The sequence below is a fragment of the Bos javanicus genome, chromosome 22 (genome assembly GCF_032452875.1).
Source record: "Bos javanicus breed banteng chromosome 22, ARS-OSU_banteng_1.0, whole genome shotgun sequence".
NCBI classification, from domain to species: Eukaryota; Metazoa; Chordata; class Mammalia; order Artiodactyla; family Bovidae; genus Bos; species Bos javanicus.
The window spans coordinates 29,905,001-29,927,485 of NC_083889.1; the positions used below are offsets into that span (position 1 = coordinate 29,905,001).

At 42.9% G+C, this 22,485-nt stretch overlaps 1 protein-coding gene across 1 annotated transcript; it reads right to left on the reverse strand.

Moving 5' to 3' along the window:
- Nucleotides 1–2,796: 2,796 nt before the first annotated feature.
- On the reverse strand, nt 2,797–5,653 carry GPR27 (G protein-coupled receptor 27). The gene has a single exon (XM_061397389.1). It carries the CDS (start codon nt 5,261–5,263, stop codon nt 4,121–4,123), a length of 1,143 nt encoding a protein of 380 aa, XP_061253373.1. The 5' UTR covers nt 5,264–5,653; the 3' UTR covers nt 2,797–4,120.
- Nucleotides 5,654–22,485: the final 16,832 nt, after the last annotated feature.

The following is a 22,485-nucleotide window of genomic DNA, read 5'->3' on the forward strand; positions in this document are numbered from 1 at the left end:
AGTTGAGTTGGGGAAAGAGGGAGTAAGGACTTTGGACACAAGAAACAATGCACGGAAAGCAAGTTGGTGTGACCCAGTTTGATCTGTTCAGAGCACTGCCAGTGACTTGGACTGGCCGGATCTCAGGCCTGAGCAGGGAGTGGGAGGAGGTGAGACCAGCAGGGGAGTCGGGAGCCTCGGGATGCACCAGGATGCAGGGAGGTATACACCGCGCACCACGAGAGCCCAGCAGAGTGGTGAATGGGCCAAGAAGGCCTTCCAGAAATCTTGGATCTGAGTCCAGCACAACCCTGACATTTACCCAAGACCAAGGGTACAGCTGTACAGGTCAGTTCTGCTCGCACCATCCCAGTTATCAAATATTGTGAATATTGCCTCTGCCCAAGAGGAGTTGGTGAGGGATTCCCCACACAGAGAAGGGGGACGGGCTTCCTAGTTAGAATTTATACAAAGGCAACCAGAGAAGGGAGAAATGGAAATACAAGGGGAGGATGAGGCCAGAGTGGTGGAGGGGCCAGACCGCAGTAGGCTGCCTGTGGCAGACCAGAAATTTGCACTTGAGCCTATGGGTCATGGAAAGACAGTGAAGAGTAGAACCAATCCTACCGACCCAGTGATCCCTTTCTGAACCGGGGATCTTGAACCTCTTACAGGCAGGGGACTTGAGGATGTAGATGACTGATGATGAAACCAAAGGCTTGGCAGAAGTGCTTGTGTCATTTTTTCTTCCTTTCCAAAGGAGGGAGAAAGGAAGGAAAAAAGAGAAAGGGAAGGAAAGGAAGAAAATAAAAGAAATGGGAGAAGAGGAGGAATAAGAGAGGGAGGAGGGAAAGCAAGAAGAGGAAAAAGGGAAGAAAGGAAAGGGAAGGAAAAAAGGTAGAAACCAGTACAGCAAGACTGACAAGATTTGGCAAAACTTGGCTGAATAGTGGAAATGGAGATTCCTATTTATTATTATGATTATTAATTTGTTCTTCGCTTCTGCATTTTGAGATACTTCATTTTTAAAAAAATGAATGGTCAGGTGGAAATCTAAGTAGATAGAAGTCTTTCTGCAAAGTGATCTGACCATATGGTATCAAAAGACCTAAAAATGCTCACTTTTGACCCAAGAATTCCATGCCAGGATACCCAGAGAAAGGTTTATAGACAAGCCATTTATTTTCTTTTGCTTCAAGTATAGACATAACTCATTTGTTTCACTCAGGGAGGAGCGGGAGCGTTTATGCTAAATAAAATTTTCAATTAAAGAAATGAACTATTTTAATGGAAAGTGAAGTGAAATCGCTCAGTTATGTCCAACTCTCTGTGGATCCCATGGATGGAGGAGCCTGCTAGGCAAGCTCCTCCAGGCAAGAATACTGGTGTGGGTTGCCATTTCTTTCTCCAGGGGATCTTCCCGACACAGGGATCGAACCCAGGTCTCCTGCACTGCAGACAGACTCTTTACCATCTGAGCCACCACGGGCTCCTATGTTAATGGAAGTCTTCCCCAAATACATTGTACCTATCCTGGTACAATGAGTATTCTGAAACACAACTAACCTTTTCCTGATGATTTTTTTATTAATGTGAATTAATAATCAAAGTACAGGCTTAATAAATTCAATGTTGAAAATAGCTCTTGAGGTGCGAGGGGATTTTTGCTCCTGCACAGTATTCCCCTGGAAAGCTAATTTCTCTGCCTCTCTTGGTTCTTTCTTCTTCCTTTACAGTTGGCTGTCATTTCTCACTACCTGTCACCTGATTCCTCATTAGAAATCTGTCATCCAATCAGAACAAAGCAAAACACAACCAGACCAAGTTTGTACACATGGTAAATCCATGTTCGAGCAGAGGCCTGCAAGTCTGCCTCCAACTTCTGGGAATCTTCTTAAAAATGCTTTTTTCTGGGCCCCATCTCAACTCCTAGTAAGCATCTCTGGACCCTGCAAGTACTTAAGGTAGTTATTATTATGAATGTTAACATTTGAGAATCCCTGAGTTATAGATTCTCCTGTGAAAAAAATACCATGCACTCAAGGCCATATAAAGCCCACAGGATGTCTCTGTGCCCTTGAGCTACTTGCCTATGGGGTCGCACAGGAGTTAGCAGTCCTGTGACGGACTGGTTCCTGTGCCATGGCAGGTGCTAAAAGTTCTGAATATCACATGGGCTTAGTGACTTCTAGTTTTTGAGCTTGGATCACTTAGGTGGGTGGAGGGTTGGATGAGGAGATATGTACTTTTTGGACCTGACTTTAGGTAAGCCGAGATATCTGATGAGTAGCCCCTGGGTAATTAATGTCTACCTGGTCTATGATCTGGGGAGAGATAGGCTAATAATTACTCATGTCTTCCAAATATGAGACTCTCTGCATAGACTGATTGATATTTACAGAAAAAAATAAAATAATGCTGACCATTCACCTGAGATAAGCCGGCCACACCCGCTTATGACTTAATCCATCTTGGACTGAATATTTAATAGTTTACATTATGCCCAATTGAAATTTCAATATATTTACTGCACCTATGTTATTATTTTCTCAAAGTGATTACTCTGCTCATACTCATGTTTTATAGATTCATTAAAAAGTTCTAAAACTATATATATACTGTTTCTTTCCTTTAAGAGAAGATCTACAGATTTTTTATGTTGCATTTTAAGTAAACAAGCCTCTAAATGTCTTTGAAATTACGGTGAACCAAACAGTATGCACTAAAAGGATAATAGAACATGAGTACCTTATTTAGAGGGATATTACCACCTGTCACAGCCTCAAACAACAACAGCAACAAAAACCCACTCCAGAATGAAAATACTGGTATATTTATATAATGCAAAGAGAAATACAGATATAAACCCTCAAAACGGAAGATACATTGATAAAAATGTAGCATTGTAAGCGAAAAAATATTGTACAGTACTTGCCGAATTTATCTTTCAATTTAAGGTTACAATGTGCCTAACAAATAAGTAGTACTTAAAATTATAGTTCTCATTATTAATTTAAAATAACCATCAGGAGAACAGCACAGCTTAACCTAGCAAACATTTTAAGGAAATGCTTTGTCTCACAGAAGTAGAGTATCATTATAGTCCATCCATTTATACCATGAACGAAAGAAGAACAATTTTCAAAGTGGAAATCAGTTTCATAAGACAGAATAAAACTGGGCTCCTCAAAGCAAAAACTGTTTCCATAAAGTTTTTAAATTTTTATTGGCCAAAAATACCTGAACAGTTTTGATGTCGTACTCTGCTTGTCTCGGAGAGCCCTCCCAATCCATCAACCACAATCAGTACATACAAAAACATGCAATACTGTTATTTTCTCCACACCATTACTAACCAAAACACTTTTTACTCTTTTGAAAGGTGCAATTTTACAGAAATGTTGCCACTCAAGATTGGTATAATACAGAGAGCAGTTTGTCACTGATGGGCATTTCCTAGTGTATAAAGCAAGGTAGGAAACAAATCTTACTTGTGTTGTCACCTATTAAAAATGACTTCCTTGCTACTCTTTCCCATCTCTGCTCTTTAAATTCACTATCAATACTGATCAAAGTTCTCAACGCCTTCCAATGAACCAGAGCAGTCCAGCTGACCCCAGGCCGGCAATTCAGAGGGAACTCGAGACAACTTTCCCTCTGTCTCCTGCTTCCAACAGAAGACCCTCAAGAAATCGAACTGGTGAAGCCCCTCTGGGTTCCTCTACTTCACTGCAAAATGTAATGCCACTTGAGGTTGTCAAAAATAGCTTCTGTAGAAAACTGGCCATGGTCTTTAGGAAAGGTTGCATGAAGAAAATTAGCCTTTATTTAAAAAAAAAAAAAAAGAAAAAAGAGTAACACATGGCATAAAAGACATCAGTACAAGTACAAAGACTCCAGGACCTACTGTCAGGATGAAAATATATTTAGGAGGACAATCGCAGGAGCTGGGGTGGGGCTGAGACTTCGAAACCCTACCCCTGTACAATTGGAGTCTGTACAATCCAAGTGATGATGCACTTCGAGAGTCGTTTTGAAGGCAGCGTAGAAAATTAAAAAGGGGGCCGAAGGGGCAGAAAAGACGTCACTGTCCAAGCCAAAGAGAGAGGCCGGGCTGGGGTGCAGGTGGTGGTAGGGCCACTTATAAACCGATGCCTTTCAAGTCGCAGGGGAGGGTGGCCTGGGTGGCCTGGGGGCTCTGGCAGCAGGGGAACTGGGCGCGGAAGCAGTCCCTGAGCTCCCTGTTGAAGAGGAAGCACACGACGGGGTTGATGCCGGCCTGCGCGAAGGTCAGCCACACGGAGGCCGTCAGGTAGGCCTGGGGGACGGCGCCGGGCCGCACCAGGACCCGCAGGTAACTGGCCACGACGTAGGGCCCCCAGAGGAGCAGGAAGAGCAGCGTGACGGCGTAGAACATCTTGCACAGCCTCTTCTCTGTCTTGAACTCCTCGAGCACGAGGAGGCGGCGCGCGCCACGACCTGGCCCGGCCGGCCGGATGCCCACGAGTGCCGGCGGCGTGGGCCCGCGGCCGAAGCCGGCCGTCCAGTTGGCGGCCGCCTGGCCGGTGGCGCCGGGGCCGTGGAAGGTCCAGTCGTGGCTGACGGCGGGCACGAGGCGCGCGGGCCGCATCTTGCGGCGGTCGTGGATGAAGAAGAGCAGGCGGAGGTAGACGAGGTGCGTGGCGCCCACCACCACGGCCAGCAGCAGCAGGAAGCCCAGCGCGCCCGGGGCGCCGTCGGGCCGCTGCTCCAGGGCGCACGGCGCGTCCTCGTCGTCGCCGCCGCCGCCGCCGTCCAGCACGGGCGGGAAGGCCGCGGCCAGCGCCAGCGCCCAGGCGGCGCACACCAGCATGGCGGCGCACGGCCAGCCGGCCAGGCGTTCGGCGTAGAAGCGGTGGTGCGCGATGGCCAGGTAGCGGGTGACGCCCACGCCGAGCAGCAGGAAGGCGGCGTGGAAGCAGAAGAGCGCGGCCAGGAAGGCGAGCAGCTTGCAACCCAGCGCGCCCGGCGGCGCCCCCGCGGCGGCCGCGGCCCGCCGCGCGGCCAGCATGACGGCCGGGAGGCAGGCGAGCGCGCGCAGCCCGTCGGCCAGGCACAGGTCGAGCAGCAGGTAGTACGGGGCGCGGTGCAGGCTGCGCTCCCGAACGATGAGCAGCGCGAACAGCACGTTGCCCGCCAGGCTTACGCACAGCAGCAGGCTGAGCGTGGCCAGCTTGAGGCCCAGGGCGGCCGCCTCCCCACCGCCGCCGCCTCCGCCGCTGCCCGGTTCGCTTGCGTTCGCCATCGCGGCCTCCCCGGGCCGGGCGCCGCGCTCCGCTCCGGGGCCGCCCCCGGCCTCTCCGCTCTGCAGGCCTGCCTGCCGACCGGGGCTCGGCCACCTGCGAGGGTCCCCGGCGAGCTCCCGGGCCGGCGGGGCTCAGCCCCCGCCCGGCTGACCCCTCCTCGGCTCCCCGAGCTGCCGCCGCGCCGCCGCCATCTCAGGAATGGTGCGCGCAGGAGGCGACGGCCACTCCCTGCGCCTCGGGCGCCGCGGGCTTCACTGCGGACCGGGCCGCGCCGCCGCCCGCAGCCTCCTGCATCCTTCTCCTCCTCCTCCTCTTCCTCCGCTGCCGCCGCCGCGCCTCTGGGTTCTGCCCCCCGCCGCCGCCGCCGCCACTGCCGCCGCCGCGGAGCCCCCTCCCCTCCGCCGGAGCGCGCCGCGTGGCCGCCGCCGCCAGCCCCGCCGAGGCATCCCGCGCCGCCCGGGCCGGGCTGGGCTGGGGGCGCCGCCGCCGCAGCTGCGGGACCGGGAGGCGGCCGGGAGGGAGGCAGGGCCCAGGACGCGAGGTGGCGACAGGTCGCGTTTGGCCCCAGGTAACGGGGTCCTGCGGCGGCGCCTGGCGCCCGCCCTGGGGTCACGGTGGCCGTGCGCGGGGTGGCGGGGGGAGCTTGCCTGGGATGCTAAGGTCGGGAGGCCTCGTGTATTGGGGCGGGGGCGGTGGACAGGAGGATCTAGAATGAACTCTCTACCCGCAAGCTGACAGTGATTAAGAGTCGTCACCATCATCTTCACCGCGGCCCTGTAACCTCTAGTATTCAGGTCAGCACTGGTGTGGGTGCTGATGTTCTGGGGAGCTCTACCAGCGTTATCTTCCTCCGTGTTCACAGTAACGACAAAGTTGGTTCTATTCTTAAACCCACTTTCTGTCTGAGGAAGCAGGGGCTTGGAGGTCAAGGGAGTTGAGAGCTGGAAAGTGGTAGAGCTGAGATTCAGATTTCACTCAACCTGATGTCCAGGGCTGGACTGAGCGACTCTGAAGACTACCCTGCTCTCTGCCTCTTTCGTGGTCCCAGCGAAGACTTTTGCTAGGGATAAGAAATTCAGCGTTTTCCCTTAAGTGATTTGGAAGGTTAATCTCACGCTGCCTTCCTCCCAGGATATGAGTTTTCTGGGTTAGCCTGAAAGGCAGCCTGTTCCTGTCCTCAGCTGCTCCAGATTCACTCCCGTCTTTGCAGGGGCTCTTCCCTCTGCCCGGGCCAGCCCCTCAACAGGTTCCCCATCGTCTGGGCCATTCTTCTGCCCAGGCTAGCTTACCCTGTACCACTGCCCATTCATTTCCTTATTAGCGCTTAATATTTATCATTAATGTTGCAACTAATTTCTAAGCTTCCGGAACACAAGGGACTGTGTCTGATTTTTTCTAACTCTGTATCCCCAATGGTTGGGATGGAGGAGCCAGAATTAAGACATAGGTTCTTTCTTAGGTACACTCATGGGTTGTTTTGTTTTGTTTTTTTGCTTTTATGCGGAATATTATTTATTGACATGGCTGGCACCTTGGCATTTCCAGGATGATACAAGATCATAGAGAGCCTTGTCAGGCTAAAGAGTCTAAACTTTAGTCTGTAGGCAGTCAGGAACCCTTGCAGGTTTTTGAGGAAAGTGGCATGATACAAAAACTACTGATGTGCATCAGGAGGATGATTTTGGCAGTGGTTTTTAAGAGGAATGACTGAGCAGAGTCAGTAGGTCTAGTCCAGAGCCTTAGACTCAGTGAGCACAGAAATCACTGGGGATACTGTATGATTCAGGAGATCTGGCTGGGGCAGAAGAGGCTGCCTTTCTAATAAATTCCTAGGCAACACTAATGCTTCTCATCTATAGACCACACTTGGAATAGCAAGCACCTTGAGGGCCTTTGACCTTTTGTAAAAATCTAAATGATGGCCAACGAGGGCATGACTTAGGGTCTCTAAGTGGCCAGGGATGAGTGGCTGACCAGGCAGGTCTACAAATATTTGATTTGTTTATAGACAATAGGAGTAGATTTTGATGGTATTTTGGTTAGGAATTACATTTTGATAATAGTAGCTAAAAAATGTACAGGAATTTATTTTCCTCATGAAACAAGAAGTCTGGAGGTCATTGGCTGCTGACATTGAATTACTGGCTGAAGGACTAAGTCTCTGAAAACCTTTTAGCCCTTTCCTCGTGATCAATAGGCTGTTGACACCCCAGCCATTCCCTCAGCATTCCAGGCAGAAGGAAGGAAAAGCAAAGAAGACCAAAAGTGTTCCTGCCATATAAGTGGGTCCCCTCTGAAGAGTTTTCTAGAAGGCTTACATGATGACAGACAAGTCAGTGGTTACCACTATCAGCATAGGATACTGGGGAATGATTTCGCTTTTTAATTTTTTGAGCCAGACACATAGCTACAGAGAATGAGATCCAGCCTTGATGTGGACATTTGCACTTGGGCTGCATCTGCCCAGAGGAAGGGATGCCTTCTTTTAATGCACACAAAGTCACCAGCTCCAGTTCCTTTATGACAGTGTTACTGGGAGCCTGTGTTTACTGAACACATGCTGTGTGCTGTGCAGTATGCTGAATACGTGATGTGTGTTATCTCTTATAATTATGATAAGGGCCATTTGTGGTAGATACTACTATGGTTACCATATTGTAGATGAGACGGAGTGGGTAAATAACCTGTTCAGGCTTTCACCAAAAGTCAGCGTAAGACCTGGGATTGGAAGAGAGAGTGTTTGACTCTAGAGCCCGTGCTCATAACCAGCGTATGTAATGCCCGTTCACCGTAATGGCAAAGAAAGTTATTAACTTTCTAAAAACAAGCAGCCTACTGATATTCATGTCCAGGTGTGCGTGCATGCTTAGTCGCTTTGGTATTGTCTGGCTCTTTGTGACTCTTTGGACTTTAGCCCGCTAGGCTCTTCTGTCCATGGAATGCTCCAGGCAAGAATACTGGGGTGGGTTGCCATTTCCTTCTCCAGGGGATCTTCCTAACCCCAGGGTTCAAACCTGGGTCTCCTGCATTGCAGGGAGATTCTTTACTGCTGAGCCACTAGGGAAGCCCAATGTTCATAGACATAGAACTAAAGCCCCTTCAAAGAGGGGAGAGATTTCAAAACCATCTAATACAGCATTTGGATTGTGTAAACTGATACATGACTTAGTGGGCAGTACAATCCAGGTATTCTTGCTCCTCGGTTAGTACCCTTCCCACGTCGATGAAATCTTCACATATAATGAACACATGACATTTCACTAAACCTCTTGGAATCTCAAATGTTCCCACTTATAAAAAGAGAAATTGGACCAAATGATTTCTGAGGGTCCTCACCTCTGAGGTGTAGTGTGTATATGAGAAAATGTAAATTAAGTGTTTGTATGATCCTGAGTGCTAAGAGATTTGTTTTTCAGAAATGGACCCGAAAAAAAAGACATTAGTTCCCTATAATTTAGATTTCTCTGATGTTTCATACTTCTCTCTGTGACTTAATGTACTTCTCTTTGGGATTTGGTTTAGTCATCTACCCAGCTTCAAATAGCCCAAGCAGCTGTAGAAAATATAAAAATCGTGACTCTCAAAGCATTTATATGCCTGCTTCTTTCATTGTCACCGTTTGTTCGGAAGATTAATACTTAAGGAAGAACTATTAACATTTCGTTGCTGGAATCTACTACTTTCCTTTTATTGTTTCTAGGAAGCTTCACACAAGAATTTAAAATACTTTCTTAGGTACCAAGTTGAATTGAATGCCAGCATCTCAAAGCATAATAGCTATGTGGGATTTTTCACTATAAGAAAAATTTTGCTTATAACATTATTTTTCCTTTGTCCATAGATAGAAAAGTTGAGATTTCCACCCCAAATTAGCTCTGTTGCTTCTTTGCTGCACAGGTAGATGTTGTGTGCGGTAATGGAAATCAGCTGTTTGGAAGACTAGTTGACAGGCCTTGACAGATTCAGTCAAGGCCACAGTTCCATAATCATGGGAGATTGTTTGGCTGACATCTTCTGTCCAGCCTCAGGCTTCTGGCTTCTAGTCATCTGCCAAGGCACACTGAACATCAAGTTAGAGAAAGTTGGTTTGACTTAATTGCATCCCAACTCTTAGAAAACATGAACCGAAGTCTGTGCCCAGTTGGTATTGAGTGTTCAGAGGATAGCCATCAGTTTGGCCTCTTCATGGGAGTCAGTTCTGACTTCAAGACTGAAAACGAGGTTGGGGTTAAGTATACCTTAGTTCATATCCCAGTCCCACTAATTATTAGCATGTATCCTTAGGAGCTTCCCTGGTGGCTTAGACGGTAAAGAATCTGCCTGCAGTGGCTTCTGTGGTGGTTCAGTGGTAAAGAATCCACTTGCCATGCAGGAGATGCAGGTTCTTTCCCTGGATTGGAAAGATCCCCTGGAGGAGGAAATGGCAATCCACTCCAGTATTCTCACCTGGGAAATCCCATGGACAGAGGAGCTTGGTGGGCTATAGTCCATGGGGTCACAAAAGAATTAGACACAACTTACAGAGTAAACAACAACAGCAACATCCTTAGGCAAGTCCTTTACCTCCTTTGAACCTCAAAAGCCTTTTTCAGGGAAGGCTGCATTACATTCAGTCCATTTACAAAAAGAGTGTAATACAAAGTGTTCACCCAGATGGTGTGTAATAAGTGGTAAATACATTTTTTGCTCTTGTGTGCGTGCGTACTCAGTCGTGTCTGACTCTCTGCAACCCGATGTACTGTAGCCTGCCAGGCTCCTCTGTCCATGGAATTTTCCAGGCAAGAATACTGGAGTGGGTTGCCATTTCCTCCTCTAGAGGATATTCCCGACTAGGATAGAACCCATGTCTGCTACATCTCCTGAAGGAGCAGGTGGATTCTTTACCGCTGCGCCACCTGGGAGACCTTTTTTACTCTTACCAGACTATAAATGCCTTAGCTAACCATGGCTTGACTGACTTTTCTATTCTCCACCTCAACCTAGCTTAGGAGGATGCTGTATATAATCTTGATATTTGTGTGGCAGGTGTGAATGTCAGTCCATAAAATCAAGGGTGCCAGAAATGCATCTGCTTCATAGAAATTTAATTTCTGACTGAGTTACCGTTTTTCCTTGATGGTGCAGAAAAAGAATGGAACCTTACTGTTTCTGGGGCTTCATTAAGGACCTTTACTTCTTCAGGATGTGCTATAATTCCAGGCTGGCACCCAGATTGCCCAGCACACAGTCGTTCGGGGTAGTGTGTGCATATGTGTGGGAGGAAGTGATGTTTCATCACTTTGTCTCTGTCCTTGTAAGCCATTTTGGTTTGGTGGTTCTTAGCTGCCTCATGTCAGATTTGGGGTATGAGAATCTGGAATAGTATTGTGTTAGTTGCCTCTCAGCACTACATGTGGGAAACCTCATACAAATGCGCCCTCTGTCAATGCTCTCTCTCCTCCCTTCTGCCTTCATCTCTGGGGACTGCCTGTCTACTCCAGCACTGGAGAGTACTGTTCCTTCTTGTTTTTCTGGGCAGTATAATTGATCGGTTCTCCTGGGAATTGGTGGTCCCAGAAAAGTCAGGAAGCTACCTTCTGTAAACCTCTCCTTGGCAAGGAAGCCCTGGACCCTGGTATGTGCTTCGGTGAGGGGAAGGATAGGGAAAAAGAGAGGAAGAAAAATTATCAGATCCTATCTCAAAATACTGTCCTCGCTGTGTATGTTTGTTAAATGAATGACTGAAGATGTCATTTTGGCATATTGTCATGGCATATTGTCACACTTCTAATAAGCAAAATATATTTTAATGAAAGCTCTTTTAACATTTCTCGTCACATGCAAAGAATGATGTTGGACCCTTGTGTGTGTGTGTGTGTTAGTTGCTTAGTCATGTCCAACTCTTTGTGACCCCTTGGACTGTAGCCCGCCAGGCCCCTCTGTCCATGGAATTCTCCAGGCAAGGATACTGGAGTGGGTTGCCATTCCCTTCTCTAGGAGATCTTCCCAACCCAGGGATCAAACCCTGGTTTCTGGCATTGTGGGCAGATTCTTTACCATCTGAGCCATCAGGGAAGCCCTCGGATAAGGCTGGACCCTTACCTCTCACCATATACAAAGGTTAACTCAAAAGGGATCATAGACATAAATGTAAGAGCTATAAAACTTAAAAGAAAAGCTAAGAGTAAATTTTCACAACTTTAGGCAATAAGATAAACAAAAAGATAATCTGGATTTTATTACATTTTTAAAGTTCGTAGTTCAAGTAACTCCTTCAAGAAAGTGAAAAGACAGAATGGGGGAAGATATTGTCAAGTTATATGTCTGATGAGGGAATTGTATCTAGAATATGTAAAGAATGCCCATAAATCAACGATAAAAAGGCAAACAGTTCAGTTTAAAATTGGGCAAAGGATTTGAATAGGCATTTCTTTAAAAAGATATGTAAATGACCAATAAATACATTTAAAGGTGCTTACCATCATTAATCATTAGAAAAATGCTAATCAAAACCATAGTAAAATACCACTTCACACCTAGAGGGATGGCTGTTATCAAAAAGACAGGGAATAACAAGTGTTGATGATGATGTGGAGAAATTGGAACCCTCATGCAGTGCTGGTGCAGAAATATAAAATGATGCAGCTGTTTTGGAAAATAGTTTGGAAGTTTCTTGTAAGTTAAACATAGTTACATATGACTGAGTAATTCCACTCCTGGGTATATACCCAAGAGAAGTAGAAATGTGTCTGCTGAAAAATTGTACACAAATGTTTATAGCAGCCTTTTTCATGCTAGCCAAGGTGGGGAAGCAATCCAGTTGTCCATCAGTGAATGGATGGATAAACAAAATGTGAATTCTCCATATATTGGAGTGCTCGTCACTCTAAAAAAGGGATGAAGTACTGACATATACTGCAGCATGGATGAACCTTGAAAACATTAGGCTACGTGGAAGAAGTCACACAGAAAAGATCACATATTGTGCAGTTCCACTTACATAAAGTGACCGGAGTAGGCAAATCTATAGAGACAGAAAGCGGATTCGTAGTTATCATGGACTTGAGGTAGAGGGGTTTCAAGAGTAACTGCTAATGAGTATTGGAGCATTTGTTTTGGGGTTGATGAAATTGTTCTAAACTTAGGTAGTAGTGATGGTTATATAACTGAATATCCTAAGAAAATACATAATTCTGAAAAACATTTCATTTTAAAGTCAGGTCACTTTTGTATCCTTGTTAAAAGGGTGCTGCAGGTCTAGACTCCGCGTTGCTTTCTAAGTGAATGCAAGCCTTTAAAAGGTGTGAATTCTTGGGCCCTTCCCTGGGTTTGGCCTCAGAAATCAGTGTGTCTTGCCATATGGTTATGTGTACAAGGGTTGTGTCTTTGGTTTGCTTCAGTATAACATATTTTGATGCTGAAATGAGAAGAGGGATTAAGAAATTCTTATTTAGTCAGTAGCTTTACAGTGTAGTGTCTCCCCATTGGAAAGGCTGTTGTTGAGATTCGGCAGTGCACCAAAGTGAAAGTCGCTCAGTCGTGTCTGACTGTTTGCGACCCCATGGATAGTCCATGGACTTCTGCAGGCTAGAATACTGGAGTGGGTAGAGGTATTTTGCACATACTGTCCCAGTTACTTCTATAAAACTCTGTACCCCCATTTTACAGATGAGGAACCTTGAGTCTGATGTTAATTAGTGAAGTTAATTATAAAGTCTGTAGTGGTAAAGTATGGTTAAAATCTGATCTGCCTGGCCTGAAAGCCTGAATTGTTAGTAAGTACCTATACAGGGCTGCATTGACTAACATATGAGGGAAAAACCTATCAATACCTTGTAAATAAATACTAAACTGAAGGTTGTATTATTTGGTACAGAATTGAGAAACCATTCTGCTATGAATTTGAACAAACTCTGGGAGATAGTGAAGGACAGGGAAGTCTGGCGTGCTGCTGTCCATGGGGTCTCAAAGAGTCAGACATGACTGGAGCCACTGAACAACACCATTATGCTATAGGCAATATTTTAATTGCTTGAAAATGAATACTTTTAACATTTAGAAGAAGCAAAAATCTATACTTGTCACCACTTAAAATTTCGTTTTTGATATTTCTGTAAATTAGAAAATTTTTTTCAAAGAGTTAAAATAATGACTCCAAGTGAGAGAAAAGTTTTTTATGGGGCTCTTCTCTTTTCCATTATTTAATAGCCACTTCAACTCCCTCTTGTGGTTAAATCGTGTTGTGATCCTCAAGTTTGCTTTTCAGAAGGTGGACTCCATCATCAGGACAAAGATGATAGAATCAATCCCATTCCTTACATGTCCTCTTCCTGTGTATGGAATCATGATATGAATAGTACATATCAGAGTTACTACTTCTGTAATCCTCTGCCCCCTCATTTACTCAAAAAGGAAATTGTTGTTCAGTAGCTAAGTCATGTCCCAGCTCTTTGTGACCCCACAGACTGCAGCATGTCAGGCTTCCCTGTCCTTCACCATTTCCTGGAGTTTGCTCAAACTCATGTCCATTGAGCCAGTGATGCCATCCAACCATCTTGTTCTCTGTTGCCTGCTTCTCCTCCTGCTCTCCATTTTTCCCAGCATCAGGGTCTTTTTCAATGAGGCAGCTCTTCCATCAGGTGGCCAAAGTATTGGAGTTTCAGCTTCAGCATCAGTCCTTCCAGTGAATATTCAGGATTGACTGATTTGATCTTTTTGCAGTCCAAGGGACTCTCAAGAGTCCTCTTCTCCAGCACCGGACAGCAAAGGCATCAGTTCTTCGGTACTCAGCCTTCTTTATGGTCCAGCTCTCACATCTGTACACGACTACTGGAAAAACCATAGCTTTGACTATACGGACCCTTGTTGGCAAAGTGGTGTCTCTGCCTTTTAATATGCTATCTAGGTTTGTCATAGCTTTTCTTCCAAAGAGCAAGCGTCTTTTAATTTCATGGCTGCAATAATCATCTGCAGTGGTTTTGGAGCCCCAAATCTGCTACTGTTTCCATTTTTTCCCCATCTATTTGCTGTGAAGTGATGGGACTGGATACCATGATCTTAGTTTTTTGAATGTTGAATTTTAAGCCAGCTTTTTCAATCTCCTCTTTCATATTCATCAAGAGGCTCTTTAGTTCCTCTTCTGCCATTAGGATGGTGTCATTTGCATATCTGAGGTTGTTGATATTTCTTCCAGCAATCTTGGTTCCATCTTGTGAGTTATCCACCCTGGCATTTCACATGATATACTCTGCATTACAAGCTAAATAAGCAGGGTGACAATATACAGCCTTGACGTACTCCTTTCCCAATTTGGAACCAGTCTGTTGTTCCATGTCCAGTTCAAACTGTTGTTCTTGACCTGCATACAGATTTCTAAGGAGGCAGGTAAAGTGATCTAGTATTCCCATCTCTTTAAGAATATTCCAGTTTGTTGTGATCTACACAGTCAGAGACCTTAGCATAGTCAATGAAGCAGAAGTAGATGTTTTTCTGGAATTCCCTTGCTTTCTCTGTGATCCAACAGATGTTGGCAATTTGATCTCTGATTCATCTGCCTTTTCTAAACCCAGCTTGTATACCTGGAAGTTCTTGATTCATGTACTGTTGAAGCCTAGCTTGAAGGATTTTGAACATTACCTTGCTAGCATGTGAAATGAACACAATTGTATGATAGTTTGAACATTCTTTGGCATTGCCCTTCTTTAGGATTATCTTCCCTGGTGGTTCAGATGGTAAAGAATCTGCCTGCCATGCAGGAGACCTGGATTCAGTCCCTGGATCCAGAAGATCCCCTAGAGGAGGAAATGGCAATCCACTCCAATATTTTTGCCTGGAGAATTCCATATACTGGCTACAGTTCATGGAGTCACAGAGTCAGACACGATTGAGTGACTGACAGTTTCTTTGGGATTGGAATGAAAATTGATACTGTATTCATTATTGTTATTTTTATTTTAGAGAGTTATAGAGACTATAATTTTTAAGATACAGATTTTTGGAGTACATTCTTATAAAATTCTCTAAGCAGTGGGACACAAGCCCATAGAAACACACCTTTAGGGATGTACCTACTCTTTCTTGATTTTCTGTTTTACTAGTTGTCAATAACTTTCTTATAATGAAAAATGAATGTTTAACTCACCATCTATACATGCACACATTTACACATATATAAATTCTTCCTCCCCCAGCCCCAAGCTTTGCACTGTGTTTTGATTTAGATGAAGTGTAGAATCTTTTACTGGCCAGAATTATTACCACTGTTAAGGAGAGTATCTACCAAAATAAAAGGTGGGCTTACCTTGGAGACAAGGCAGACAGATTTTGATGGTGAAACAAGCCACATAAAAAGTGTTGACTTTGGCACATTTCTCCTTAGACTTCCATATGATTTTAAGAAGATCTGATTTCAGTGTCACAGACATTGTGATTTAACAGCTACATTTCCGACCCGCTTGCTGCCACCTTTCTGCCACTCTCCTAACAGGCATAGAACTCTAATGAACACAAGTTAGTTAGAGTCAGCTTGGCATCAGTGAGGTATGGAGTTGTTCTACCTCATGCAGTGTATTTCACAGCTGTATCATACATCGTAACTACATTATGTCAATTGCACAACTTCCCCCCCTCTAGAGCTAACGATTGTAGGTTTTCCCCCCTTAAAGTAACATGTGCATGTAACCCATTTGACCTCCAACTTTTTGACAGAACCATCCAGTTTCATTCACTACAGCCAAACTCATTATCCAACCAGATGGTTGTATTTTTGTCTTTGGAGACATTCTCTTCGATCAGATCTGAACAGCTGTCTGCACAGCTGTTCCCCTGGCATTTCCCTACAACATCATGTTTGTCTCTTCCCTACCTTCCCTACTTACCGATGTCAGAGCACCTGTTACCCATAACCCAGATCTTTTTCTTGTTCTTTCTTTCTTTTTTCACTTCTTTTTAAGTGATTTATATATCTCAGTAAGATCTTATTATGTATCTGAAAATGCAGTTCTTTATCCTTCATACTTGATTGATAATTTGGCTGGAAATAGAATCTTCCTCGGTTGAAAATAATGACTCATGATGCTGAGCATCTTCTCATATGCGCATCATTTTGAATTGTTTTATGAATGTGATTTTGATGTCATATCTAAGAAATCCTTGCCTACACCATGATCACAAAGATTTTCTTCTGTATTTTCTCTTTAAATTTTTATGTTTAGTTTTATGTTTCATATTAAGCTAATTCTTACAAATAGTATGAGGTATAGGAGGTATGGATTGAAGTTCTTTTTGTGTGTGGATGTGTGTAGGGATAGCCAGCTGTTCCATTACTCTGTTGAAAACCTATTGCCTTTGCATTTGTGTCAAAAATCAGTTGTTCATATATATATGTGTGTGTATCTCTTTCTAGTCTTGCTGTTCTGTTCAGTCTGTCTATACCTTTCTTGATGCCAGGACCTCACTGTATTGATTATTGTGGCTTTTTAATAAACTTTTAAAGTCAGGGAGTGTTATTTCTTCAAATTCGTTCTTCTTTTTCAGAATGTTTTGGCTGTTCTCAGTCATTAGCATGTATATGTAGGTCTTAGAATCAGTTTGTCAAATTTTATAAAAAAGGCTTTAGTTGAGATTGTGTAGCGATAAATTTGGGGAGAATTAAAGTCTTAACAATACACCGTATTCTTGACATACATGATCAAGGTATGTTTACCCATTTATTTAGGTCTTAAATTTTTTTCAGCAGTCTTTTGTTATCAGTGTACAGTTCTTGTACATCTTCATCAGATTTATCCATAAGTATTTTATATTTTTGATACTATTATAAGTGGCATTTTTAAAAAACTTGTTTCTCATTGTTCAATCCTAGTATGTAAATATATCATTGATATTTGTGTTGATCTTGTATCCTAAAAATTTGCTAAACCCACTTATCAACTCTAGCAGCTTTCTAGGGTAAATTCATCAGGTTTTTTTATGTAGGTGATTGTGTTATCTGTTTTACTTTTTCCCTTCCAGTCTAGACTCTTTTTATTTTTCTTACCTTATTGTACTGGGTAGAATCTCGGTACAATGTTAAAAGAGAAGTGATAAGAATAGACCTCAGTCTCTCCCTCTATATTAAAGAAAAAGTTTTGTGTGTTTTACTGTTAACTGTGATATTACCTGTAGGTTTTTGTAGATGCCTGTAAATGAGGAAGTTCCCTTCTGGTCCTGAGAAGAAGTCCCTTCTAAACTGAGAAGTTTAGAAAAAATCAGGAATGAATGTTGGATTAGCAAAATGCTTTTCTGCATCTATTGAGATGGCTTACTGTTTTAATTTGTTAAATGATGAATTATATTAATTGACTTGCAAATGTTAAACCAACCTACATTCCTGAAAGAATACTAGTTGGCCATCATGTGTTATCCTTATATTCTGCTCACTAAAATTTTGTTTGAAATTTTTATATCTATATTCACGATGGTTATTCATCTCTAGTCTTCCTCTAGTACCAGTTTCGTCTGTTTTTTACCTCAGAGTGAGTCTGGCCTAAGAGAACAAATCGGAAAGTATTCTCACCTTCTCAAGTTTTTTGTGTAGTTTGTTTAGAAAAGGTATCTGTAGTTGGTATTATTTTTTCCTTAAATGTTTGGTAGAATTCACCAGCAAAACCATTTGATCCTTGAATTTTCTTTGTGGAAAGGTATTTAACTACATATTCCGTTTCTTTTACAGATATATGGCTTTTTAGGTTATTATCTATTTCTTGATTAAGCTTTGGTAGTTTGTGCCTTTCAAGGAGTTTTTCCATCTCATCAATGTTATTAACTCATTTTCAGAGAGTGATAAATCATTCCTTTGTTTTCTTTAGAAATCCATTGCTGTCTATAGAGTCTGTCTTGATATTGTCTATGTCAATCCTGATTTTGGTAACTTGTTTGTTCTCAATTTTTTCCTGAATAGTCTGGCTACAGGTTAAGAAGTATATTTTTGTTTCATTTATTTTTTCTGTTTTCTATTTCATTGGTTTTTGCTCTGATCTTTATTATTTCCTCTCTTTTACTTACTTTGAGTCCAATTTTCTCTTCCCAGTTTCTTAAAATGAAGCTGAATTCACTGATTTGAGACCAGTATTCAAACATCCTTATTATAAAATTCCCCTCAGTACTACTTCAGCAGCCTCCCACAAATTTGATGTGTGTTTTCATGTTTATTCATTTCAAAATACTTTCTAATTTCCCTTTTGATTGCGCTTTTGAAGCATGGTTTATATAGAAGTGTGTTATTTAGCTTATATGTTTATTTGGAGATTCCCAGGTATATTGCTGTTAATTAATTTTTAATGTAATTCCATTGTATCAGTGAACATACTCATATGACTTGAGCTCTATTAAATTTATTGCAAATTGTTTTATGACCCAGAATATGGTCTGTCTTGCTTAAATGCTCCATGTGTGCTTGAAAAGAATGTGTATTATGTGGTTGTTAAATAGAATGTTCTATAAATGTCAATCAGGTCAAGTTAGTCGATAATGTTGTTGAAATATTTTATACTCTTACTGATTTTCTGTCTGCTTGTTCTATCAATTATTGAGAGCAAGGTGTTGAAATCTCAGACTATAATTATGGATTTGTATATTTCTCTTTGCACGTCTAACAGTTTTTTCTTCATGTATTTCAGAATTCTGTTATTATCAGGAGCAACACAATATTAGAATTATTGTGTCCTCTTGATGCAGTAAATCCTTTATATTATTATTTGACCTTTGTCATCCCTGGTAATACTCTTTGCTTTGAAATTTAGTGTGGTAATGATATAGCCACTACAGTTTTCTTATTATTAGAAGTAGTACAGTGTATCTTTTATCTACTCTTATTTTTTAATTTTAAAAATGATTTTTTGATAGGATATGCTCATAAAATCAAGCTAAGGAGCAATGTAATGTCTAATTCTGCTTACAGTTTGTGCCTGGAATTTCAGGGTTTCTGCTTGTGCGTGTGTTTGCCTGTGTACAGAGGTGTGTGGTTTTGAGTGAATTCTTAAACTTGTTTTGTTCTCTGAACAGATTTTTTAAATACTCCTGGTTCATAGGAGATGTTCAGTAAATATTTGTTAAACTGAACGATTTTGTGTATCACCTGCAGAAAGAAACAGAGTCTCCATCCTTCTACTTTTAACCTGCTTCTGTCTGTATATTTAAAGCACATTTCTTTTTGGCAGCATTTTTGTTGGGTCTTCTTTTTTTCCAATCTGACAGTCCCTGCTTTCAGTGGGGGTATTTATACTGTCCACATTTAATGTGAATATTGATATAATAAGATTCAAGTCCATCATCTTGCTATTTGTTTTGTTTTTTTTACTTGTCCTACCTGCTCTTTTTTCTCCTGTCCCTATCTTTATGCTTATTTTGGATTAATTGAATGTTCCTTATGATTTCTTATCTCTTTAGTTACATTATTTGCTATACATTTTTGCTTTATTTCAGTGGTTTGTTTAAGGGGGGGGTGGTGTGTGTGTGCAAACGCGCACTCACGTGCATCCAACTCTTTGCAACCCCATGGCCTGTAGCCCCGCCAGACTCCTCTGTCCATGAGGTTTCCCAGCAAGAATACTGGCGTGGGTTGCCATTTCCTTCTCCAGGGGATTTTCCCTACCCAGGGATCAAACCCGCGTCTCCTGTGTCTCCTGCAGTGGCAGTAGGATTCTTTGCCACTAGTGCCACTTGGGAAGCCCATTTGAGGAATATAGCAAGCATAATCTCTAACTTACAGGTGATAATATGCCTCTTCATATACAGTCTAAAAATTTGAAGTAGTATGCTTTCATTTCTTTCTATTTCATTTCATTCATTTCTTTCTTGCTATTCTTGTCACATTTTTCTTTTATTTATGTTATTAATCCCACACTGCTGCTGCTGCTGCTAAGTCGCTTCAGTTGTGTCTGACTCTGTGCGACCTCATAGACAGCAGCCCACCAGGCTTCCCCGTCCCTGGGATTCTCCAGGCAAGAACACTGGAGTGGATTGCCATTTCCTTCTCCAGTGCATGAAAGTGAAAAGTCGAAGTGAAGTCGCGCAGTCGTGTATGACTCTTCGCGACCCCATGGACTGCAGCCTTCCAGGCTCCTCCATCCATGGGATTCTCCAGGCAAGAGCACTGGAGTGGGGCACCATTGCCTTCTCCGCACTACATTGTTTTTATTTAAACATGTCATTTAAATATAATATAATATATTCATATATTTATTGATGTGATTGCCATTTCCAGTTCTCTTCACCCCTTTCTGTATATCTAAATTTCCTTCTGATATAATTTTCCTTCTTCTTGAAGGGCTTCATGTGGCATTTCTTGTAGCATGAGTCTGATGGTGATGAATACTGCCAGCTTTTTCATGTGGAAAGTGTCTCTATTTTTTACTTTTATTAATTTTCTTTTTTTTTCTATTTTCAATTTTATTGATTTCTTCTTTTATCTTCTCTTTTTCCACTTATTGCTTTGAGTACTTTACTCTTTCTAGTTTATTAATGTAGAAGTTTATATTATTTATTTGAGACCTTTCTCCTTTTCTAATGTAAGGATTTAGTACTGTAAATTTCCTTCTCAGCAGTGCATTAGCTGCATCTGATATATTTTAATGAGTTGTGTTTTTTGTTTTCATTCAGTTTTATGTATATTTAAATTTTTCTTTGAGACCCCTCTTCAGTTCAGTTCAGTCACTCAGTCATGTCCTATTCTTTGCAACCCCATGGACTGCAGCATGCCAGGCTTCCCTATCCATCACCAACTCCCGGAGTTTACTCAAACCCATGTCCATTGAGTCGGTGATGCCATCCAACCATCTCATCCTCTGTCATCCCTTTCTCCTCCTTCAATCTTTCCCAGCATCAGGGTCTTTTCCAATGAGTCAGTTCTTCGCATCTGGTGGCCAAAGTATTGGAGTTTCAGCTTCAGCATCAGTGTTTCCAATGAACATTCAGGGCTGATTTCCTTTACGATGGACTGGTTGGATCTTCTTGCTGTCCAAGGGACTCTCAAGAGTCTTCTCCAACACTACAGTTCAAAAGCATCAATTCTCCTGCACTCAGCTTTCTTTATAGTCCAACTCTCACATCCATACATGACTACTGGAAAAACCGTATCTTTGACTAGACAGACCTTTGTTGGCAAAGTAATGTCTCTGCTTTTGAATATGCTATCTACGTTGGTCATAACATTCCTTCTAAGGAGTAAGCGTCTTAATTTCATGGCTGCAGTCACCATCTGCAGTGATTTTGGAACCCAGAAAAATAAAGTCTGACACTGTTTCCACTGTTTCACCATCTATTTCCCAGAAAGTGATGGGACCAGATGCCATGATCTTAGTTTTCTGAATGTTGAGCTTTAAGCCAACTTTTTCCCTGTACTCTTTCACTTTCATCAAGAGGCTTTTGAGTTCCTCTTCACTTTCTGCCATAAGGGTGGTGTCATCTGCATATCTGAGGTTATTGCTATTTCTCCCAGCAATCTTGATTCCAGCTTGTGCTTCATCCAGCCCAGCATTTCTCATGATGTACTCTGCATGTAAGTCAAATAAGCAGGGTGACAATATACAACACTGACATACTCCTTTTCCTATTTGGAACCAGTCTGTTCTTCCACGTCCAGTTCTAACTGTTGCTTCTTGACCTGCATATAGATTTCTCAAGAGGCAGGTCAGGTGGTCTGGTATTCTCATCTCTTTCAGAATTTTCCACAGTTTGTTGTGATCCACACAGTCAAAGGGTTTGGCATAGTCAAGAAAGAAGTAGATGTTTTTCTGGAACTCTCTTGCTTTTTCGATGATCCAGTGGATGTTGGCAATTTGATCTGTGATTCCTCTGCCTTTTCTAAATCCATCTTCAACCTCTGGAAATTCATGGTTCATGTACTGTTGAAGCCTGGCTTGGAGAATTTTGAGCATTACTTTACTAGCATGTGAGATGAGTGCAATTGTGTGGTAGTTTGAGCATTCTTTGGCATTGCCTTTCTTTGGGATTGGAATGAAAACTGACCTTTTCCAGTCCTGTGGCCACTGCTGAGTTTTCCAAATTTGCTGACATATTGAGTGCAACACTTCACAGCATCATCTTTTAGGATTTGAAATAGCTCAACTGGAATTCCGTCGCCTCCACTAGCTTTGTTTGTAGTGATGCTTCCTAAGGCCCACTTGACTTCACATTCCAGGATGTCTGGCTCTAGGTCAGTGATCACACCATTGTGATTATCTGGGTCATGAAGGTCTTTTTTGTA

What these genes read in the sequence shown, in the direction of transcription:
- GPR27 (XM_061397389.1), bottom strand. Translation starts at nt 5,263, where the DNA reads ATGGCGAACGCAAGCGAACCGGGCAGCGGCGGAGGCGGCGGCGGTGGG.